General features: G+C 50.8%; 7 protein-coding genes across 7 annotated transcripts; 4 read left to right on the top strand and 3 right to left on the bottom strand.

Moving 5' to 3' along the window:
* Window positions 1-709: 709 nt before the first annotated feature.
* LDX57_001104 (folliculin domain-containing protein) lies at window positions 710-2,292 on the bottom strand (the record flags this gene model as incomplete). The annotated part of the gene is made up of 2 exons (XM_046082747.1): window positions 710-2,050; window positions 2,281-2,292. 2 exons carry the CDS (start codon window positions 2,290-2,292, stop codon window positions 710-712), a joined length of 1,353 nt encoding a protein of 450 aa, XP_045938704.1.
* Window positions 2,293-4,177: 1,885 nt separating this feature from the next.
* Window positions 4,178-4,426, top strand: LDX57_001105 (uncharacterized protein; the record flags this gene model as incomplete). Its single annotated transcript, XM_046082748.1, has 1 exon — window positions 4,178-4,426. One exon carries the CDS (start codon window positions 4,178-4,180, stop codon window positions 4,424-4,426), a length of 249 nt encoding a protein of 82 aa, XP_045938705.1.
* Window positions 4,427-9,635: 5,209 nt separating this feature from the next.
* Window positions 9,636-14,174, bottom strand: smc4 (condensin subunit SMC4; the record flags this gene model as incomplete). Its single annotated transcript, XM_046082749.1, has 4 exons — window positions 9,636-9,731; window positions 9,795-9,872; window positions 9,928-10,680; window positions 10,728-14,174. 4 exons carry the CDS (start codon window positions 14,172-14,174, stop codon window positions 9,636-9,638), a joined length of 4,374 nt encoding a protein of 1,457 aa, XP_045938706.1.
* Window positions 14,175-14,499: 325 nt separating this feature from the next.
* Window positions 14,500-15,548, top strand: LDX57_001107 (ELYS family protein; the record flags this gene model as incomplete). Its single annotated transcript, XM_046082750.1, has 3 exons — window positions 14,500-14,653; window positions 14,721-14,950; window positions 15,009-15,548. 3 exons carry the CDS (start codon window positions 14,500-14,502, stop codon window positions 15,546-15,548), a joined length of 924 nt encoding a protein of 307 aa, XP_045938707.1.
* Window positions 15,549-16,062: 514 nt separating this feature from the next.
* LDX57_001108 (FG-nucleoporin nup42) lies at window positions 16,063-17,913 on the top strand (the record flags this gene model as incomplete). Its single annotated transcript, XM_046082751.1, has 4 exons — window positions 16,063-16,108; window positions 16,160-16,237; window positions 16,526-16,568; window positions 16,620-17,913. The coding sequence occupies 4 exons, from the start codon at window positions 16,063-16,065 to the stop codon at window positions 17,911-17,913; spliced, it is 1,461 nt and encodes a 486-aa protein (XP_045938708.1).
* Window positions 17,914-18,283: 370 nt separating this feature from the next.
* Window positions 18,284-18,823, bottom strand: S10a (40S ribosomal protein uS10; the record flags this gene model as incomplete). The annotated part of the gene is made up of 3 exons (XM_046082752.1): window positions 18,284-18,368; window positions 18,440-18,663; window positions 18,782-18,823. 3 exons carry the CDS (start codon window positions 18,821-18,823, stop codon window positions 18,284-18,286), a joined length of 351 nt encoding a protein of 116 aa, XP_045938709.1.
* A 492-nt stretch (window positions 18,824-19,315) lies between these two features.
* On the top strand, window positions 19,316-21,439 carry LDX57_001110 (ASCC2 family CUE domain-containing protein; the record flags this gene model as incomplete). Its single annotated transcript, XM_046082753.1, has 1 exon — window positions 19,316-21,439. One exon carries the CDS (start codon window positions 19,316-19,318, stop codon window positions 21,437-21,439), a length of 2,124 nt encoding a protein of 707 aa, XP_045938710.1.
* Between the last annotated feature and the right edge of the window lie 306 nt (window positions 21,440-21,745).

Genomic DNA, 21,745 nt, shown 5'->3' on the forward strand with positions numbered 1-21,745 from the left:
CAAACGGGGAAAAAAGAAAAGAGGAACTTGGATATGAACATGACCGTGATCGTGATCATAATCATGATCATGTCTTCATTTCAACAGAAAAAGAAAAAGCGTAGTAATTTATCATTTCCCATCGCCCTTCGTGAAAAAACGACATTCAAATCATGAGATTCATGATATGATGTGACGAGCTGTCTGACAAAACAGAGCCTCTTCTTTTCGTGCATCATCTGTTGACGATGCAGGGATAATATTAAGAAAGACAGTAGAAGCGATGCTAGTCATAGCCATAAGCCATCGCCAAAATGGACGAAAGAAAAGGACATAGCAGGCAAATCAGAACAAAGGGGAATAGAACAGGAAAACTGGGACCAAAGATCACTGGCCCACCCACGCTTGAAGAAAACAGAGGAGGCTAGTGCCCAGAACAAAAGTAAAGAAAAGAGCCCGTAACTCCGGTTCCAATCTTGAGAGGACGCCATAAGTCTATTGGAACTGGTCCCTCGACGGAACATGAAAGAAGAAACAAAGACCAGAAAGAAAGAGAAGCAAGGTAGTGGCCATAAAAGTTGGAGGCCTCACTGTTGGAGATCAAAGGCAAGGGTATTGTTGAAGTCCAAGGATATTCGGGAACGAGAAACAAAGGGTATCGGTGCGCGTATCTAAAACGTCTGAATCTTTGTAGAGCGATAGGTTGCAGGTAATAGGCGGTTTATAGGATCTATGCGATGACGGACCGGCGGGGAGCGATTGGAATGGGCTTCGGACCCGACGAGATATCCAGCTTGGCCATGCCAAGATCACTATCGTCGTATTTCTGGAATTTCTGATCGTTGGGATTGCCCTTCTCGCTGCCCGACAAAACCGACCGTCGTGTATCTTCGTCTTCGCGTACCGTACTGCAAACAAATCGTTCCTCTGAGATGGGGACAGCTCCAAACATTGAACCCAACTGTTGTAGAAGGGCAACAAAATGTGCGTGGATTTCCGCAAATATGTATTGGTTGCCCACGATGTCCGAGAGGTTTCGTGCGCGAACCTGGCCGGGTCGTCGCATTCCGTCGGGATCGACGGTGCGTCCGGTGAGGAAGGAGGAAACGGGGGTATACGGATGATTTCCGTTTCGATTGGAGCTGCTGTTCTGCTCCTCGCGCCGCTTCTCTTCCTCTTGGAACTTCTCGGCCGAATTGACGATGCCGGATGCAATGCGACCGAATGCCCTCCATATTACCGGACAGGCACGGAACGCTTTATTCGCATCCTTGCCGGCCAGCGCGACCAGCGCATAGCTGCGCCGTTTCCCGCGAGCCATAGGGTCGGGAAGGCGAAAGATGTAGGCGACCGTGTAACCGGCATTCGAGTCACCAAAGCACAAAGGACCGGAGGAGAGACCGCGCGGGAGAAGCTCGCAACTCAATGTGCGGATGGAAGAGCGTCGCAGAAGGGCGTAATCTGCGGGGTTGGGAGGACCGCGCAAGGAGAGATAGGTGAGAATATGCGTGTGGCAAGAGGCGTCCGACGAGACGGAAGAAGAATGGAGGGAGTCGGGAAGCGAGGCATGCGTATGCGAGTCGTTTGCGCTGTCGTTATAATCGCAATGATTACTGCCGCAGGAGTAGACCAGTTCTCTGGACCGCAGCACGGGGCTGGCATTATTGCCCTTGCCGTCACCGTTGGGGGTTCCAGGGGCGCCTGCAGGGAGTTGTTTGCTTACACCCTCCGGCAAGGTGAGGCTACAGCTGGCGCAAGTATCGCCGTCGGCGCCTCCGACACGGCTTATCTTCTGGGGTTCTGGAGCACTCGGTTGAGACTTGAGGAAATAGGGATGATCCTCGATCTTGGGCGATTTGGAACTCCCATTGGTGGGCTTCTCCGCGGATTTCGAGGGACTGAATTCTTTGCGCAGGCCATGGGAGGAGACGGTGTCGTGAGAAGTCGCCGGGGTATCATCGGGGGAGATGTCGGAATGTTCGGGGTAGCATTGCGAACAGGAGAATGGGAGGACTTGGGAGCAGATGATCGAGGTCGGGCCATGTACCTCGCAAAAATGCGTCAAAGAGAGCTGAGGGGAGCAAGGTCGTTAGTCAGAACCACGGCAATGGTACGTAGATGTAGCGTAGTCGCATGAGATCATCATCCCGTGTCGGTGGCAAGACAGCTACTTGAAGCGGCGCAAAACATGATTCATTCCCGGACGGGAGGATCTTCAAGGGACGCATGCGCAACATTGACGCAGGTCGCAATGCGCCACTGGCGAATGACAAAACCTAGGGAGAAAAAGCGAGCACTCACAATGAAATCCATATCCACGGATTAGCGTCTAGCAGTATCCAACAACCATATTAGACCATTATTGCAAGGCATGCTTTCCGGGACAGGATACGAATGATGGCGACGGTGGCGAACGACGCAGGACAGCCTCTCGAGGGTGAAAGGAAAAGGTCGAGGACTTGGACTGGATTGAGTCGGATCCAGACACGAGAGAAAGAAGAGGCGAGGGGAGGAATTGATAACCCCCAACTTACCACCACCACAACAACCGCAGCGACATTCACTGGCGGCAGTAGCAGCAGCAAGGAATCGTCAAGGAAGCTGCAAAGGCCAGCTTGCAGACCAGACGAGAGGAAAGAAAGGGAGGGGAGGTTGAAGGGGAAGAGAGGGAGAGGAAGAAAGGAAGGGAAAGTGAATGAGGAGGAGGGGGGAGGCGCAGGAATATAATAATAAAAATAATAATGATAATGGGCAGAAGGAATGGGAATAGATTAAAATATGGGGATTGAAGGGTCTGGGAGTTCTGGGTCGACGAAGAGAGAAAGCGAGAAATTACTTTTACTTTACTTTTTAGTAGATTTGACTTGACTTTACCTACTTTGAATTTCCGATTTCCCATTTCCAATACAATTTATTTTATTTCCATAAATTAAATTCTGGTGACGGAGGAATCTTTTACGGGACTAGACTGGCTTCCCTGCCTAAGAGCCTAAGCCTTTCCGGGGCCAAAGTGGAGTCGTCGGCTGCGTCTGGCCTGGTACCATACCAATACCCCGCCGGTACCATACGCCGTAACGACGGCATCAGGCCGAAGAGAGCAGGAAGCCCAATGACCTCCAGCCCAACTAGAACTCCGTCAAGTACTCCGGAGTCTTACTCAGAAACACTTCTTCCCCTTGACTAGCCCGAGAGTCCGACAGAAAACGGTTTCCATGCTAGATTAACTCGATCACTCTTAGTCTCGGCTGTGCGGCCTCTGGGAGTGATTCCTTTGTTTCCTCTCCATTTCAGCCCCCCTTTTTTGTTTTTTTTTTCTGACGATGTTGATTACTCCGTCCTCGGTTGTTGGTTATTGATTGATTGATTTAGTCCCTTACTGTGAGACCGTACTCGTAGTTAGTCCGTTGTAAGAAGACCGAGACGAAACACGGACTACTTTTTGAGATCTATCCTCTTTCTCTTTCTTTTTTTATAGAAATAATATTATTTATGTCTACGCCGTCTGAATTGAAGGCGTTGCAATAGAATGGAACTACCTACTGTATTCGTGACCGGAGTTAAGGCTGAGGCAGCGAACCAAAAGCGACGAGGACCGACGGAGCGGGTCGGCGTCTGCCGCTAATCACAGCTGCTCCCGGGCCTTTTTTCTTTTTTTTTTTTTTTTTTTTTCTTTTTCCTTTTCTTTTCGGGTGCGCGGGTTTTGCCTTTAACCCTTTACGCAATGGAAGGCGTGTAGAACGGGAAATGGAAGAAGTCAATCACAGATCCATTTTTCCGCGTTATTTTAGCGGATGGACTATTCTCGCCATGGGGATTTCTCGGGCTTCTGTTTAGTGTTGACTCGGGGAGGCCACCTTTATTATTGATCATTTATTGTTGGTTCCCAGCAAGGATCGCAGGCAATGAAGATCCTGAAAACAGGGAAATCTTATAAGAACAGAAATGAAAAAAAAAAAAAAAAAAGGAAAGAAAGAACGAGAGCACAAAGAAAGTACTCGCGATTCGTCTGATTCCTCCCCTGTCGGCTGGCAGCGTCCATTGAATGTATCTAGTCTTGTGACCTCTGAAGAGGAAAAAGAAAAAGAGAAGAGAAATCAATAGTACGGGGCTGGACGAATTCCAAAAATCAAAACATAAACAAAATACCATAAAATCCAATCCAATACGGAGTACATATCGACCCAATGATAAACCTGAAATGAAGGGGAAGATTTGCCGCTTTTCCACTGCCGGCGCTCCCGACGTTGAACCGCTAACCAGGGTCACCCCTTCGGCATTCTTCCACTCTCCCGACCTGCTGGAGATGCCCGAGGTGCTGGATCACGGATCTACTGAGTCTACTACTAGTCCTCGTAACTTCGAGGTTTCAAACTTCTCAGGAGGCAAGTGGTGGGACGAGCGACCGACGCCCTGCAAACGGTTCGCTGCCAAACCCAATCTGGCATAGACTCGACGTTGCTTGCTCGATCAATGGGACAACGGTCTGTTTCTGGTCGTGGTACCGGGAGTATGGGCGTCACAGTGGTGTTTGGAGTTTTGGGATTCGTTTCTAAATTGTTTCTTTTTTTTTCTGTCTGATACTGGCCCAACTCCCCTTGGTCTCTGATATTCACGGAGGCGGAGTACATTCCGCATGGAAATATTCTTCCGGTGATCCTTTTTACGGAGTATGGGATTTCCGCCCAAAGACCCCCTTGACGATCCGTGATTCTTCGCTATGACGGAGTAGTATGGTCATTATAGTTATAACACTGATCACTATCATCGTGGTGACCGGATCAATGCATGAAAGAGCAACATCTCGATCGAACCAGGTCTGTCAGCCTGTCAGGCAACGCAACACGGCAAGAATCGTGATCGAGTCACCTTTTTCCCATCCCTCCGATTTGCTGCACTCGTCGAGTCGCATCCGTCTCCTCTGCCACTCCCTACTTCGAACGGTAATCCAAGGGCCCCCAGGACTAGAGGGCCCTCCTGGGTGGCGAGCTCCACCGAACGCTGCCGGGGTCGTTCTCAGTCCAATCTACGACCACGCGGTTCTAATCTCCTTATTATCAATGCTGCATGCGGAGTGCATGAATCCATATTCCATTCCTGGGAGGCGAGGGTTACTCCGTTCTGCTCCATCGGCTATGGGTAAGGGACGGTCGCGGATTGATTAGGATTGTCGCTCGTTGCTCCATCTCGTCAACGAGTACTATTCCAGATGATTATTATTGTTGTTGACATCTGAGTCTGACTACACCGTCGGACGGGATGTGACCAGAACTAATTATCACGAGTAATTTTTGGTACATACCGGAATGAGCCATCGTCATAATTACGCGAACAATCAGAATCCGAACGATTATGGTAATATTAAATTAAGACAAATAATAATAACGCCAGTTATAACTGACTAGCGAGGATCTTTGTTACTACTTCCTCGGATGTCGAACGATAATTGGCATGAAGATAGGGATGCGACCGGCCAGATTCCCTGTCCATTGTGAAAGGGTAACGTCACACTGCAGCCACTAGTTCGTGATGCCTTTGGTCTGGATGCTTCCTGCTTACGGGAACCGCTCGGGTTGATGTGATAGATAGTTCGCTCTTTGGATTCCGTAGGGAGTACACCGTATGTGTTGAGGTTGTATGGGTGTGGAAGTATGGATTCCCGGGGCTTCTTATCCGCGTCGGCATCGGCATCAAGATCAATGGGGAGGACTCCGGAGTTATTTAATAATGATTTGTACTGCAATGCCAAATCAAAGTAGACAATTACATTATTCCCCGAGGTTTCTGACATCAGAGCCGCTCCTTTGATTTCGTGATCTGAAACCAATTCGGCCGTCTCTGCTCGATTTTGCACGGCGTATATTGTCCGGCCATCAGCACGAGCCTCGCCTGCGTTGTCTTGATTAAGTCTTGACTCTGATATGACAGATCATGCAGGCTAACTACATGGACTTATCAGTTGTCCGTCCGTTGATTCTTACCTGCTTGGGACTAAAGCAGAAGCAAGGCCGGAGGACCGTGAACGGCGGGATCAATTCTTACTACACATGTCAATAATTATTGGGAATCAATCAGAAGTTCAAACCACATCCGACGACTTCTCGTAATGCGATTGAAACATCCGCGAATATAACATACTCGGTCAGGTAACCAGGCACACGAGCTTCAGCCTTCGCCTTGGTGGGTTCCGGACAAGTCCAATCCAACTCCACCCGAGGATGCAAGACCGGACCACTGCGCTGCGAGAACTGCGTCCCCACGTGGCCACCTCCTCTATCCATGGGAACTGGAAAGTCGCTCAACCACGGTGGTAATCCGTAAACAAGAAGAGAGGAGGAATTCCTCTATTTTGTCACCTCTTCCCACTGTTTTTCCTGCAGAAACCAACTTCAAACAGGCTGACAGCAGACGGCGTCGACGATGCGTTCATTGTGGATATAAAAATTTCCGTTAGTCTTTCCGGTGCCTGAAAGGGCGTCGACGGAGGATTCTCACGGGGCCAATCGTCCGCTTCCTTGCTGCGGATTACGGAGTTTTTTTTTTTTTTTTTTTTTTTTTTTTTTTGATCATTTATCGCTCGTCCTTCCAAGTCCTTCAGTCTCGAAGGAGCGACTCCACGATGCCAAATGGAGTATTACCCAGGCAACTTCGACGCCCAGTAGTGGACCGTTTGCCGGATCGCGTCTAATTTACGAGTACCCATTGACCCATTTATGTACGGAGTACAGTAGGATTAAATGATTAGTTGCTTGACTTGGTCCGTGCTTTCGAGTCCTAACTGACAGCTGAATCGTTTCTACTGAGTACATGTTTTCGTTTGTTCTGCGTATTCGTGCGCCACTCTGTACAGAGTACCTGCTGTAGTTGTTGACCAAAAAGGATAGAATAGCAAATATACTGAGACACGCAGAGCGCTAGATCCAACCTCACGCAGTAAACCCAGTTCCTAGCGGAGTCGAAGTAGATCGATCAGTGCGGCTGAACATCTCTCGGGGTATCCCAGGAGTTTCCTCGTTCTCGAACTGAAGCCTCCATGCAGCCAAATGAAAAGGGAAAATAAACAAACCCCGACGTACGAGCAATTATGACAATAATTAAAAATAATCTACAGACTCCTTCGCATTTGTCAGAGTGAGACATGAATCGTCAACCATTTGACCCAAGTAACCAACCACGGCCACCACAATAGCAACAACAATAAATACTACTCATCTTACTAACTATTCCGTCCTGTCTCTTCTAGAGCCAGGTCTAGACTAAACCTGACTTTCTCCTCGTGCTTCGTTATGTAATGGTCCCTACCGCAGGTGGTACGCCTTAGCCCGAGCCTTCCAGTAGGGAGTTAGCGCGGTCCCATTCTTCTCTTCTCTCCACTTTCATGAGTGATTTTATGCTTCTTACTAAGTCCGTCACCTAAGTTAAGTCCCCCTCGTCCCCTCCCGAGATGTCCGCCACTTTTCTAGCCTCTCGGGAAGGGTGGTTGGTGCGGTGCGGTGTGTGTAGCACTGTAGTGTAGGCTGCTTTTCTTGTTCTTCTTGTTCTTCTTTACTGTCTTCTTCGCCTTGACTGACGGTCGAGTAGGATCGTGTCCTGGCCCCTCCCCTCCCTCCTCTCCCCTCTCTCTCCCGCTTTCCAGTTCTATTTACAGTAGTGACTACGGCAGTAACTACGTAAGGATTCCTGTTCTTTTTCGTTCGGCGGTTGGCGATTACGCATATTTGTTCTCTGAGTGGTTCTGGGGAGAGACTAGGCTGCTGGCTGCCTCGGGGCTAAGTCCTTATGGAGGTACTACCTTGTCTAGGGATTCCTTTAGTGTCTGGTTCTCGACGAGGATTACCCTGCTTCTGGTACAGGCTATGGACGTAGGTAAGCGAGTTTAGTAAGTAAATAGAAAGTACGGAGCAGGTGACTAGGGGAAATAGTCTATGGGAGATGCAGACCAAATTACTACACACTATGTATGGACACGGAGTATGTGCATACTTACGGTGTACTACGGTCCTTCGATGAATGTGATTGTGTTACGGTGCTGTGCGAGATACAGTAGATAGCTAGATAGTTGGGGAGGTAGTTTACCTACTAGGTAGGGGGTGTATTGTATTCCACACTGCAGCAGCTGCATATCTCAATATCTTCTCCTTCCTAGCACCTCTACACCGCAATACTCGCTCGAAATCAACCAGTGCGTCGTAATGATACCCACTAACAATGACAACCGTCCATAAATTAGGGAACTATTACCTTTCATTCTTCGCAGTCAATTCATTCCGAAATTCAATCCAACTAGACCAGACCAGACCAGACCAGACCGAACTAGATCACCTTTCTCGCACGGATCGACCACCTCCACCTCCACCTCAAGTTGACATGCCGGGCGGAGTCGAGTCGTTGTCGTACATGTACAACGCAGCAGCATTAGCAGCAGCATTAGTAGCACCACTCAACTCCTCCCAATATTCCATTTCCCACTGCATGTCAGAAGCCCTGTATGCATTTCTCCTCCCTCTCTGCCTCTCTCTTCTCATTCCTGATTCATTGCCATTTATTTTATTTTATTCTTTTTATATATTTTCTTTTGGCCGCAATCTCCGCTGTATCCATGGAAAATAAAAAAAATCGTCTTTAATCATGTAATCTGATCTCAGATCGTAAGTTTGATTCCCGGTCTTCCAAGTCATGGCGGTTGGGTTCGGTTTCCTTCCCCGCGGGGTTCGATTGAGTGAGGGGTTTCCAGGTTGATTCCTTGCTTGTGATCTGGTGGGCTGGGGTATACCTAGGTATGGTATTTGGTAGTTATGAGTAGTATAAATTGTTGTTATAGTTATTGTAAAACAAACCGTCAGAGATCTTCTTGGTGGGTTTCCTTTCATGTTGGTATAGATAGCGAGATATTCTACTTAGATAGCAATCGTACATCTAAAGAGTATACAAAGAAACTTAACACTGACTTCCGCAGGCTCCTCTTCCGCCATTTTCCTGCTTACTGTTAAGATAATGCTTTCCAGGCTCCAAGGGCCGTCTTTGGAAACGGCACTTTCACAGATGGTGAAGCTGGATGCCTTATGTGGCAGTCCGTCTTCCGAGCATCTCGCCATACTTCCATGTGCAACACCCACAGAGTAGGAAGACATACTTCTTCTCTCCTTCCTCTACAACAACCTTCATGGTCATGTCTATTAGATAGGGAGGCTCCATTTTCATCATCTACGGACTTTCTTACAAACAGTAAGTCCACATTATTTATATGTGTGGGTTTACTTGTCCAGTCTACTTGAGAGCAGTATAAATATATATCACGTGTGCTAACACCAAAATATTTAGGACATCTAGACAGAACAATCTTCAAGACATGATATGTAAATATCCCAGCATCAACTAGTTCTATAAAAATTCATAAGTTTCCACGTTCAACATCAGTATCCTCCAGACATGGCACGTTAAAACCAAAATAGACAAAAGTGAAACCAGGAAAACCAAGACAGAAGAAGAAAGTTAATAAATGTAAAAAATAACACGAATAGAAAGAACCACGAATTGTAATTTGAAACCAGACCCAAAATCAATCCCACCCTATTTCCGGTGCCAGCCATAAATAGAATAAACCAAACAAAGCTAAGGCGAAGAAACACTTGTAGATAACTATGCAAAAGCACACTCGATCATCGCCCCGTGATGTAATCTCTGTTCTGGATGGTCACGCTCTTGGTCATGTGGTTGACCTTGTAAACTCCGACAAGTCGAGAGGCAAGTTCGAACTGGAAGAGCCAATGTTAGTAACCCGATCGATCATCGTGCAAAGGTCTCATCTGGAGACTTACCATGTTGTTTCGCAGAGAAATAACGATGAATTGTGCGTTCTTGGTTCTCTCCTTGATGTACGAGGCGACGATAGAGACCTAGAGCATGCAGGTTAATTGGAAATTCTCTTGTCTGAACGGGCTGAGTACTCACGTTTCGGAAATCCAAGGCGGCATCGATTTCGTCCATCACGTATAGCGGAGTAGGCTTGTAGTGATGCAGAGCGAAGACCAGAGCCAAACTAGACAGGGTCTTCTCACCACCGGACAGGTTACCGATGTTCTTCCAGCTCTTCTTCGGGGGCATGACGGAGAACAGAATGCCCTCGGAGAAGGGATCCAAGGAGTCGACCAGCTCCAACTCGGCGTTACCACCCATTGTGATCATCTGGTACATCTCCTTGAGTCGGAGCGAGATGATGCCGAATCCCTCCATGAACCCGTTCAGCCGGGAAGACCTGAGGCCGTCCAGACGTGCCTTGGCACTATCGCGAGTAGTCAAGGCAGTCGCCAGATCCGCCGAGCGAGCTTGGTGCTCAGCCGTCCGGCGACGGTACTCATCAATAACCGAGAGATCAACCGAGGCGTTCTGACTCTTCTCCTCCAAAGCTGCGATGACCGCTTTCAGGGACTCTTTGTTCATCTCGGACAACTCGTCCTTGGTGTAGGTCTGAAGCTCTGTAGCCTCCTGCTCCTCACCTAGATCGCTGACATTTTGCAATGTCAACTTGGACAGCTTTTCTTGCCAGTATCGTCCACGTTTTTCGTTCTCCGAAAGTGCCTTCTGGTTCTCCTCGAGCTTATTCCGCATCTCAATTTCGGTAGCTCTGCTTTCGTTCAACTCGGCGACCTTCTCGTCCAACTGAGATTTCAGGGACGAGAGCTCCTCTTTCTTGGTCTCAAGGGCCTTCGAAATGTAAGTTTCTGTTCACTAATTGTTTATGGGGCACTTACCTCTTGTGCTTCCTCCACCTTTTGCCTCGAGCCGGACGCGTCGCTGTCTTGGTTGGCGATGTCTTCCGCGAGTTTCTCCAGTTCTTCGGCAACATGCTGAAGTTCCTCTTCGGCATCAGCACGGGTTTTCTGGTGTTTCACGATCGACTTCTCGTTCTTCGACTTTCCAACTTCAGCATTCGAAATCTCGTCCGAGAGAAGGCTGATCTGCTCCTTAAGCCCGTCGACCTTAGCCTTCTGACCTCTCAGGCGCACACCACCAACTTCCATGATCTTGTTCTGGAGAGTTTGAATTTCCTCCTCAATGACTCCTTTCTGCGAGCGGAGGTCCTCGATCTCGTCTTCCAACGCGGAGATTTGCTTCTCGAGAGAAGTCGCCTGACTGGCATCAGTCTTGGAGGGCTTGTGGGCAGCACCCAGTTCCTTGACGCGGCGCTGAGCATCCGCGAGACTGCGAATGGTACTCTCGATCTCAATCATGATCTTTTGGATCTTCGTCTCCATGCGAGGAATCTCCTCGGATTTCTCTCGAAGCGAAGCTTCAATGTGGCGCTGCTTTTCCTGGAAAGCCTGGAACTTCTTCTCCATCTCCTCAAGGTCACCCTCAAGCTTCGACACCTGCTCCCGGCTCGTTTCGGCCACTTGTTTCGACGACATCCCGCCTCGCGCAACGCGCGTGCCACCACCACTCATGGTACCGGATGTGTCGATGAGCTGGCCGTCGAGCGTGACCACCCTCCACCTGCGAGCACCATAAGCGATGCGGTTGGCCTGCTCTAGATCCTTTGCGACTAGAGTGTTTTGCATCACGCTGTAGAAAGCCGGCGCAAACTTGGGATCTTTGGGCTTGACCAAATCGAATAGTCGTGGAACATTTTCAGGGGTGGAGACGGCGGACATGTCTCGCCGGGGAAGGCGATCCAGAAGAATGAAGTTGGCACGACCAAGATTGTTCTTTCGAAGATAGTCGATACACTGCTGGCCAACCTCCACCGTGTCGACGACCATATTATCCAGGGCAGGGCAGGCGGTGGAAATGGCGACATCGTATTCCTGGTCAATCGTGCCCAAGTTACCAAGCCTTCCATGGAATCCATCGATACGGCCGGACTCCTTCAGGCGCATCAGACCAGACAACACGCTGCCGCGATTCTGAGTGCTGGCCAAGCTGGCCCTTGCCTCCTCAGCCTTCTGCCGAGCGCTGGAGACATGAGTGCGAACCTCGGGCTCCTTGTGGGAATATTTCTTCAAGTCGTGCTTCAGTTTCGCCAGCTCCTCCTCGAGGGTGGCCTTTTGGGCCTTGCGCTCTTCAAGGTCGGCCTCTTTGGTAGCTAGCGTCTCCTCAATCGACGAGACCTTGCCCTGGGCCTCTTCAAGTTGCACCGCACCGGCGTTGCTTCTCTCGCGAATGATGTCAAGCTCACTCTGGGCCACGGCAACCGCGGAAACCTTTTTGTTGATCTTCTCATCCCAGGGCTCTAGCGACTTTTGCTTTGCGGTGATCTTATCTGAGAGACCTTGCGTTTTGCCTTTTAGACTTTCACGGATCTCCGAGAGTTCAGCTTCCTCAGCCTGCATCTCCTTTTCCAGCTGTGCAGTCTCTTTCGTCTTGTTCTCGATATCATGAGTGTGTTTCTCTACCAGACTTTCGCACTCCGAGGCTGCCAGACGGGCGGTTTGCATGGATTTCTCCAGCTTCTTCTGTTTACCGGTCAAGAATTTCTTCTTTTCCTCGAATTTGACGGTCTCCTTATCGTATTTGGCCATTTCTTTCACCAGAGACTGCGTATCCTTCTCCATGCTTTCGTACGCGCGCATGCCGCGCTTGTAGGCCTTCTCCATTTCCTTGATGCCGGACTCGTTGCCTTCGTGTTTCTCAAGTTCCATGTTCAGAAGCTCCTGCATTTGAAGGATGGCTTCTTCCGTGACTCGGATGTTGTCGGCGCATTCGTCCATGTAGATTTGGTACAGTGCCGACTGCTTCTGGGACAGCTCATTCTCGTCGCGAATATAGGCAAGGGCTTTGTTTTTCTTATCCTCTAACCCATTCTTCTCCTTTTCGACATGCTGAACGCGGTTGTTCTTTTCCATGCAGACATCATTAAGCGTTTCCAATTCTGCGGCTGCTTCGTCGATGGGTTGCTTGTATTTCGAAGTGCCGATGATGTCTTCGAGATACTCCAAAAGTCCGTCCTCGTGCTCGTTCATCGCTTTGGCCTTCATCTGAGCGATGGATTCGACTTCACCTTGAAGAATCAGGAAACGCTTGTGATCGAGATCGATCCCGCGGTCCCGAAGTAAGCCTGTCACCGCGGTGAAGTTTGTCTCTTTGCCGTTCATGTAGTATTTGCTGGTGTTGTTCTTGAATGCCTTTCGGGAAATGATCAGTTGGGAATCTGGGACGATATCGTGTAGGCCATCGGGCCGGTCGAAAATCTCTTGGAAGTGAACCTCGACCTCGCAGAAGGGCAGGTTCGGGTGGTTGGCCGAGTTGTGAATCAGCGCAGAGATCTTGCCCTGTCGCATCTTGCTTGCTCGAAAACCGAAGACAAACAGCAGCGCATCTATAACGTTCGACTTTCCGGATCCGTTTGGTCCGACGATGGAGGAAAATGAGGCGTGAAAGGGCCCGACAACCTGTTTTCCTGCGTAACTTTTGAAGTTCATCAGTATCAAGTTTTTCATCATCAGCCGCGATTTGGGCCCGGCAGGTTCTTCGGGCGCCGAAGGGTTCAGCGTTCGCGACTTCAACATGATGTCCATGGGTTTCTCGAGGATTGTGGTATTGGGGTTGATAGCAGCAACCTGGGACTTCGGGTCTTCAACAGGCTCCTCGGCGGGTTGATCGGCGGGCTCTGGCGGCGGCGGCTGGTTCACGGCGGAGTTGGTGATATCGCCGAGGGGGGGCACACTGCCTCTCTGGGATCGAGTCTGGGATTGCGGCGACACTGAGGCCTCTGGAGTTGGGAGTAAGGATTGTGTTGGATTTGGCGCCAAAGAGCCGCGACTCTTGCGGGGGTGATGAGGCATACTTCTTTTCTTTGCCGAAGCGACTTTCTGTGTCGGAGTTTCGGGCTCTTCTTCTTCAATCGTCGCGACAGTTTCGCCTTCATCGTTCGCATTGCTGATTTGCGACGATTCGAGGTCCTCCGTCGTTTGCGATCTTCGGGACCTCCGCGAGGTGCGTGCGGTGCTGGGGGTGGCGCTCAGTGGGGGCATTTCGGAGGTCACACGTCTTCGCGAAGTCCTTCTTGAAGCCGTAGTCTTCTGTTGGGGAACCGGGGTGTACTCCTCTTCTTCTTCCTCGTCCTCTTCATCTCCATCGGGGTTGGACTGGGTGGGGGTAACATTTCCGGCATCTTCCTCCTCGGAGGTCTCTTCCATGACATAACTCCGTCGGGAGGCGGCAGATCGCCGGGATGGGCGACCCTTTGCAAGTGAAGACATTATGCGAGGGGGTGATAGATTGGCGATGAGGGCCTCATAAGGGTGGAGGGAGGGGACTGGCGGAGATGTCTTTGTTGGAAAAAGCGACGGACGGAGAAAGAACGAAGTGGGTTGTTTACATTGTCTCCGGATCGGGGAAAGCGTCACTTTCTGCCACAACAATTGCTTGTCTTAGTCATTGCGACTACATCCCACCGCCTGCCTCTCTGAGTCCTGGTGCCTGAGTCAGCCGTAAGTATGGGCGGTGTCCGATACGGTATCCAGTAAAGTACGCATCGATTCGACGACGGCTTCATTCTGATTATTGTTTGCGACAACCGCCAGAATGGCTCCGTGGGACGACTTTGACTCCATATTTTACTTCAACAAGAACTTCACCTACGATGGCAAGGTCATTGAGCAGATCCTCGCCAATCGTCGAGCTCTGGAAAACCAGCTATTCGCCGATAGACTCTTAAGACTCGCCGGAGTGAAAGCAGGTACCGAACAGAGCTCATGGACTGGGTCCATCTAAGGAAACATGCTGATCAGAGACGGCGCTTTCAGTGACCAAGCAGTACCCTCCCAGGTCGAACTCAGACCTCCGCACACTCGTCGACCAGATCGTCTCCTCGGCACTGGACATTCATCACAAACAAGCGTTGATCTACTACATCTTGAAGGATTGTCGGGCAGCTAGCGATGCGGCCACGCAGTTCTCGCGACGATGCCACTTGCCCGAGAAATACAGACTCTTTATCGAAGGGCTCTGGAACCTGGACAGGCTCGAGTTTAGAGTATGTCGGAGAGTTGGAATAATTTGTCTACAATTGCTAATAAGACCTTACCATCCAGCGCGCCGTCGAGTACCTGACTGAACCCTCAATCATTCCCACTTTCCCCGACGAGATCCTCTACGTCCTTACGCTGCCGCATATCCCTAGACACGACGATAGCCTGGTCATGGCCTATTACCTGACCGTCTCCCCGCCGCTGGCCTCCGAAGCCGTCCAACGAGCCTTCTTCCAGACGCTCTGCCGGTCTAGCATTACAGAAGCTTTCTTCTTCACTCGTAACCACCAAGAACTCCTGCGCCAGGCTTATTTCGAGCTGCTGGTTGAAATCGTTCACACCACCGAGGCGGGTCAAATCCGCAGCCAACGGGCTATGGAGTTGATCGGGCTTCCTTTTGACGAGCAGGAGGAACAATGGCTGGAGGATACGCTGCTCCGTGGCAACGCCAAGGGCCTGCACGGCTCCAAAGACACGGTGATGATGCGACGACTTGCGACGGGGAAAATGACCGGGCTCTCGCCGGAGCTCGAGTCCCTAGGTGGAAAGAAAATCGACGGGGTGAACTGGGATGTCTTGAAAAAAAGCATGAAGCATGCGTAGGGGTTCTTTTTTTTTTTTTTAGTGATATTCGGCCCTCGCGGTCATGATTTCAATAGCCCTGGAAACGGTTTGGAGAATAGGAGTTCTGAATTGGGAGTCATGTAATTTTATGCGATGGCCTCATGTCATATTAGTAGAATCGAAGAAAACCAGAAAGATTTTCTCCGAGTGTACTCACAGTAGAATCAGCCATCATTCTTATGGAAGGTCAATCATTGATAGACGGTAATTACGATACGCGGTGGACTTCCGACGAAAGGTATTGATACCGGAAGAACCCCCGGGCGACGGTTTATCGATAATAATGAATTCATCCATCTTTCTTTCATGTCGGGGTGGCTGGCCCAGCGCTAAATTCCCGTTGATATTGCTCTTTGAACATGCTCATTGCTGAGCGATAAGCCCCCCTTGTTAGTCTGCACGTGACATTCACTTCTGGAGCCGGTACAATACCTCAGCGCGCTGCACGAACGGTGGTACCGCTTCGACATTAGCTCCTAAACAGGACGACGCCATGGTGGTCTGTACTTTCTACCAGCAGAATCGATGTAGATTCGGAGGTAAGTTGTCACTATTGACGCAGTAGCAAGCCCCGCTAATGGTCGATCTAGATCGCTGCAAATATGAACATCCGGGCAGATCAAGCTCGGGGAATTCGTTTGCTGCTCTCTCAGGAGGATTCCAACAAGGTACGCCTGTGACTTCCCCGTGGGCGTTCCATGCCTCAGGCTCTTGCTCTATGGTCTCTTGCTCCTTCTATCTTCAGCCATGTGTTTGTTTTTCAGGGCGAGGGTAAAGCTGGCGCCTGCTCTGGTTCTTTTGCGTCATGCCTCTTGCCCACTCTACCCTTGTATTCATGTGGATTTCTTGCATCCTATTCCCCGAAAAGGAGTACCTTGCGTTCCTCTGCAATATAGCAATTGCCTCCATGCCTCGTCATCGCTCAGCACCTGTCTATTCACTAACTTTAAGACAAGGCCGCCAGGGTCAAGCTCAAAACCAAAATCAACAGACGGCTAAGTCAGTCACTGTCCATTCTGCCCAGACTTTCCTTGACTAACGGGAATTCAGGTATGGCTTGACGGTCAGTGATATCAAGATTGACTTGACTGCCGGAAAGGGTCGACCGGAATGGATCTTCTCGTGCTACGGACCAGGGCGGAACGCCCCGAGACAGCTATTTGGAGGTCCTCAACGGGAGATGAGCTTTGAGGAACTCCGTCTACACCATTACGAATTCGCTGCAGCCGGAAATGCGGAAGGTGCTATCAAATCAGCCCAGAACATGTATGATGAACATGTCAAACAGATGGAGGTCATCTTGACCGATCTGAACGGTGCCATCAACTACATCATTGATGGCGAGAATGAACACCCAAATCGCATTGATATCGTCGAGGGCAAGACGGCTCTGTCTTTTTCGGGCTTTGGAAAGTCACCATTCGGAAATCCTGAAGAACCTACACCACCCCCCGATCAAATGTCTGGATTCGGCAAACTAGCACAGCCAGGATTTGGCAAACCATCGGGCTTCGGCCAGCCGTCGTTTGGCCAGCCAGCGTTTGGTCAACCTTCCGCTGCTGGTCAGGCTGCATTCGAGAAGCCAGCCTTTGGACAACCTTCGTTTGGTCAACCTGCGATGGGAACGACGGGGTTCGCGGTCCCACAAAACACCGAAAGTCCTTTTGCTCAGATGGCCAATAAATATCAGGGTCAAAACACCGGGTTCGGCCAATCTGCCTCCAGTATTTCGCCGTTTGCACAGATCAACCAACAATCTCAACCACAACTTCAACCCCAACCCCAACCTGCTGCGCCTTCGGGTTTTGGCTTCGTCAAGCAACCCGAGCAGCCCGCTCAGCCGCCAAATCCATTCGGACAGCCTGTGACGGCCCCGTCGTCATTTGGCACTCTACAACCGCAGCAGCCACAGCCGCAGCAACTTCAACCGCAACAGCAGGCTCCGACTCAGGCCCAGCCCCTGGCGGTAGGGACAGACGCTGGAGCTCGCCCCTCTATCAGGGTTGACGACCCTAACGAACTGATGCCCATCCCACCTTTGAACGGCCAGACAACTCGGGATCCCGTGACAAACAAACTGAATTCGTGGAAGGGACAGCCGGTAAAATACATTGATAACGTGCCGTGCTATCTACACCCCCAGGACCAGAAGACCTGGGCCCGCATATTCTTCCCTGACGGGCCACCCGACGAGGCAAGCTTGAGAGACGCCTATGGAGAACCTGACGAGTACACACCGGAGGTGACCGAGCAGTACGAGTTCTTTACGAAGAACGGATACTTTAAAGACGGCATCGTCCCCAGCGTTCCGCCGAAAAGAGAGAACGTGAGCTTTGATTTCTAAACATGGGGGTTCATCGGGGATCCGCTTTCATGAATCGTGTATTATAATTATTGAGCGTTTACAGGAGGTATAAAGGCGCTTTCCCGGTTAAAGACTTATTTATACGACCAGAATGAACATTATGCCGTGACCACCAGTACACGTGTGTAGACGTGCATGTCCGAGCCCGTTGAAGAGCCTACGAAGATCAAGGACCAAATTACTCGTTTTTTAAATTTTTGATTTTTGTGCCAAGTTCTAGCGGGTATCGATGTTGGCTCTTGCAGAGCCCTTGAAGCATTCCATCTACATGACTCGAGGAGCACATCGGCGCCGCCCTGGGGAAGGCATGACCCAACCCCATCCTTGTACCGGACTAGAACGATCCCATTTAAGCGGCAATGGTGACCTCAACCTCAACACCGGCCTCGATGTTGATGATGATCTGCTTGACGGTCTCGGTGGGAGCGAGCAGGCTAGGGCAAGTCGTTAGTATTCTCCAACACACGCATGTTCCCGTTGGGGTATGAGGAAAGGTAAAACATACTCGATGAGACGCTTGTGGATGCGCATCTCGTACTTGTCCCAGGTCTTGGAACCCTCACCGTTGGGGGTCTTACGGGTGGAGATGTGCAGGGTCTTGGTGGGCAGACGGACGGGACCCTTGACCTGGAGAGCCTTGGAGCGGGCACGGTCGATGAGCTCCGAGCACACCTTCTCAAGGGCAGCGACCTTGCGGGAGGTGAGGGTGATACGGATCTTGTGGACCTTCTGTAGTGTGATGAACACGACACCGATTAGTACTGATGTCTAGCAAGTATCATATCGCATCGCATGGCCACGAAGACGATGATAATAATATTTGAGATAATAGCAATGGACAACGTACGGGGCCCTCGCCGAAATCCTTCTCGGGCTTCTGGAAAGACATCTTGACTGAGGTTGGATGAGACCGGTGGGATTGAGATGGCTGGAGGAGAAAGGTTAGTTTTTGCGGGACAGGGAAGAAATTATTGGGAAATTAGGCGGTGGGCGAAAAACATACCACAAACGAGGCTAATTGCCAATCAAGACCTGAACTTCGGGGTTCGGTAAGGTGATGATGGCCGTTCAAAGACTACAGTAGATCTGCGACGGGTTGTAAAGGGAGCTCTTTCTTTTTTTTTTTTATTCATTTTGATTTAATTTTCGTAAGTGCGCTTAGCGCCGCTTGTGGGCGTGAAAGGCTTGGCGCTCGCCTATATGGCGCTAACCGGATGGGGAAACCGACGCAGCCTCGACTCATCGTGACACATGATTGATGACGATAAGTTGATATTCAGCTTGTATCTACTTACTCTAGCGTATACCCTTTCTGTTCTTTTTCTTTTTGTTTCTTACTTGCTTGTCTGTCAATCTGGTTGTCTAGTCAGACTGCAAGGCCATGGCTAATTGGCCTCCTCTTGCTCCAGTTCCACCACTCGAGGTGCAGAGCGCCATCCCGTCCCAGGAGTGGGAGCTCTATATAGATGCTTGGGTCTTGCTCCTCGGTCTACGCATAGAGGCGTCGGATGCGCAATTCCGCGACCTCGCACCCAACGATGAATCCGCAGTCTCATTCTTGACGTCATTCTACGGTCAATTGTCCGCCCCCGGCACGTCTGGTCTTCATGCGGGTACCAAGACGAAGACGTTACGGAAGCTTAGTTTCCTGTTGACGAGACGATATCTACTGGAGCTGTCGAGCTCGCCGACGGAGCTTCTCGAATGGAAGTATCTCGGGGATCTATCTTGTTGCTATCCTTCGAGCGCGGCTGCGAAGAAGCTGCTGTCCGATGTATGGAACAAGCATGAGAACACGATATCGTCTAGTTTGGAGAAGGCGAAGTCAATGATTATCAAACAGCTCTCTCTTATGAATCCTGCCAAGTCAGCAAGCGTCGTGTCTGATATCCGCTCGTTGACGGTTCTGGCGTCTGCGCTTCCTCAGTCCGGCCAGATACTCATGGCCGGTGCGGACTACCTCGATACGTTCTCCGATGCATATCAAGCGCATAGAAGAGAAGACGTCCGTCGAGTACTCGTCGCGAACATCTACGTTGGTCTGGTGTCTCTATTGAAAGGCCCCAAGCCCAATCTCTCACTACTGCTCGACCAACTCTTTAGCCTAAAAGCCAGCGCCGGCGTGGGCAACCCCCAGACCAAGAAGGAGGCCACGCTTCTCTCCGACGTCATCTGTAGCTCGGATCTGCTTGTCCGGCTGGAGAGATACCTGCTCTCGTATCCGCAGAAGCGCGGTCAGGACCTCGTGTCCAGTCTGCGCGCATACCAAGGCGACTCTAAAGTCTTCCATCATCGATATCAAAAGCAAAAGAGGACCGTCGATAAGGGTAAAGGTCGCGCCTCGGACCTCCCTCGCCCTGAGGATCTCCACATCCACAAGATGTCCCTCGTCACCCAGGTCCAAGATCTCTTCCCCGACTTAGGGTCTGGCTACATCGTGCGTCTCCTCGACCAGTTCGACGACAACCCCGAAACCGTCGTCGCGCATCTCCTCGACGACTCCATCCCGCCGCATCTCCAATTCCTCGACAAATCCGAACCACTCCCCACCACCTCCTCCACCATCCCTCACGACCCTCTCCCACCCAATCCCACGCCCCCCTCAGCCACCCCGGAACCCATGCCCACCCGCAAGAACGTCTTCGACTCTGACATCGACCTCGCCGAGCTCGCGCGCTCCAACAACGACAGCGGCAAATTACACTTCGGCGGCCCAGACCCCAACCTAACCACCGAAACCGTCCTCAACGATCGCAGCCACCATGCGGCCAACAAAGCAGCCATCATGTCCGCCCTGGCAACCTTCGACTCAGACGACGACGAACGCGACGACACCTACGACGTCGCCGACGTCGGCGGCACCGTAGACGCCACGATGACGAATGCCGACGCCGACGCCGACGCGCGCAAGACCGCTGAAGACCTCGACATGACGCTTTTCCAGGCCTACAAGGCCAACGCGGCACTGTTCGCCCGAGACTCCGCCACCCGTCGCTCGCAGCCCCGCGCGTCCCTAAAGCGCGAAACCGGAATGACTGACGAGGCTATCGAGGGCTGGGCCGTGATGCTGTCCCGTGATCCGAAACGTCTCGCCCGTCTCGAAGACAAGGTCTCATTTTCCGGTGGTGGTGGTGGTGGTGGTGGCGGCGGTGTGCTCTCGCAACCGGAACTTCGTCCAACGGCGTACCGGAAACCCGGGCCGAAGGGTGACGATGAACTTGATAGCGAGCCGGACGAGCCCTCTGGATCCTCTGGATTTACTCATAGAGGACGAGGAGGCGGTCCTAATACGCGGGGCCGAGGTCGCGGTGGTGGCCGCAGAGGAGGCGGCGGAAATCGACGAGGTGGTGGTGGTGGTGGTGGAGCGCCCGGAGACCAGAAAAGTACATCTAATACAAATGTTTCGCGACAAAGAAAGGAGGAAAATAAATCGAGCCGAGCGAATCACAATCGACGACAGCAGAGAGCGAAGAAGGTGGCTAGGGCAGGGGGCATGGTTGGATGATAACGATGATGGTAGTTCATTCGTTCGGTGATGATTGTTATGCCCGTCATGATGCCGCATGGTTGCTCGCTGTTGCTTTGCTGTGCTGACCATGCTTGTTTATATTCGCTTCTTGAAGCCTGCTTCATCAGTACATACATAGATTATCTACAGTGTTGATACTTGACTAATCTAAATATTTGGAAGGTCTTAAGAGGATGGTACTATTTGTTTACTCTGAATGGGTTATATAGCGCCTGAAAGCTTGCAGTATCAAATCGACAATAGATAAATACAAAACCGTTATTTCATAATCAACACTAGGAG

Source organism: Aspergillus melleus (assembly GCF_016097325.1).
Source record: "Aspergillus melleus strain CBS 546.65 chromosome Unknown contig1, whole genome shotgun sequence".
NCBI lineage: Eukaryota > Fungi > Ascomycota > Eurotiomycetes > Eurotiales > Aspergillaceae > Aspergillus > Aspergillus melleus.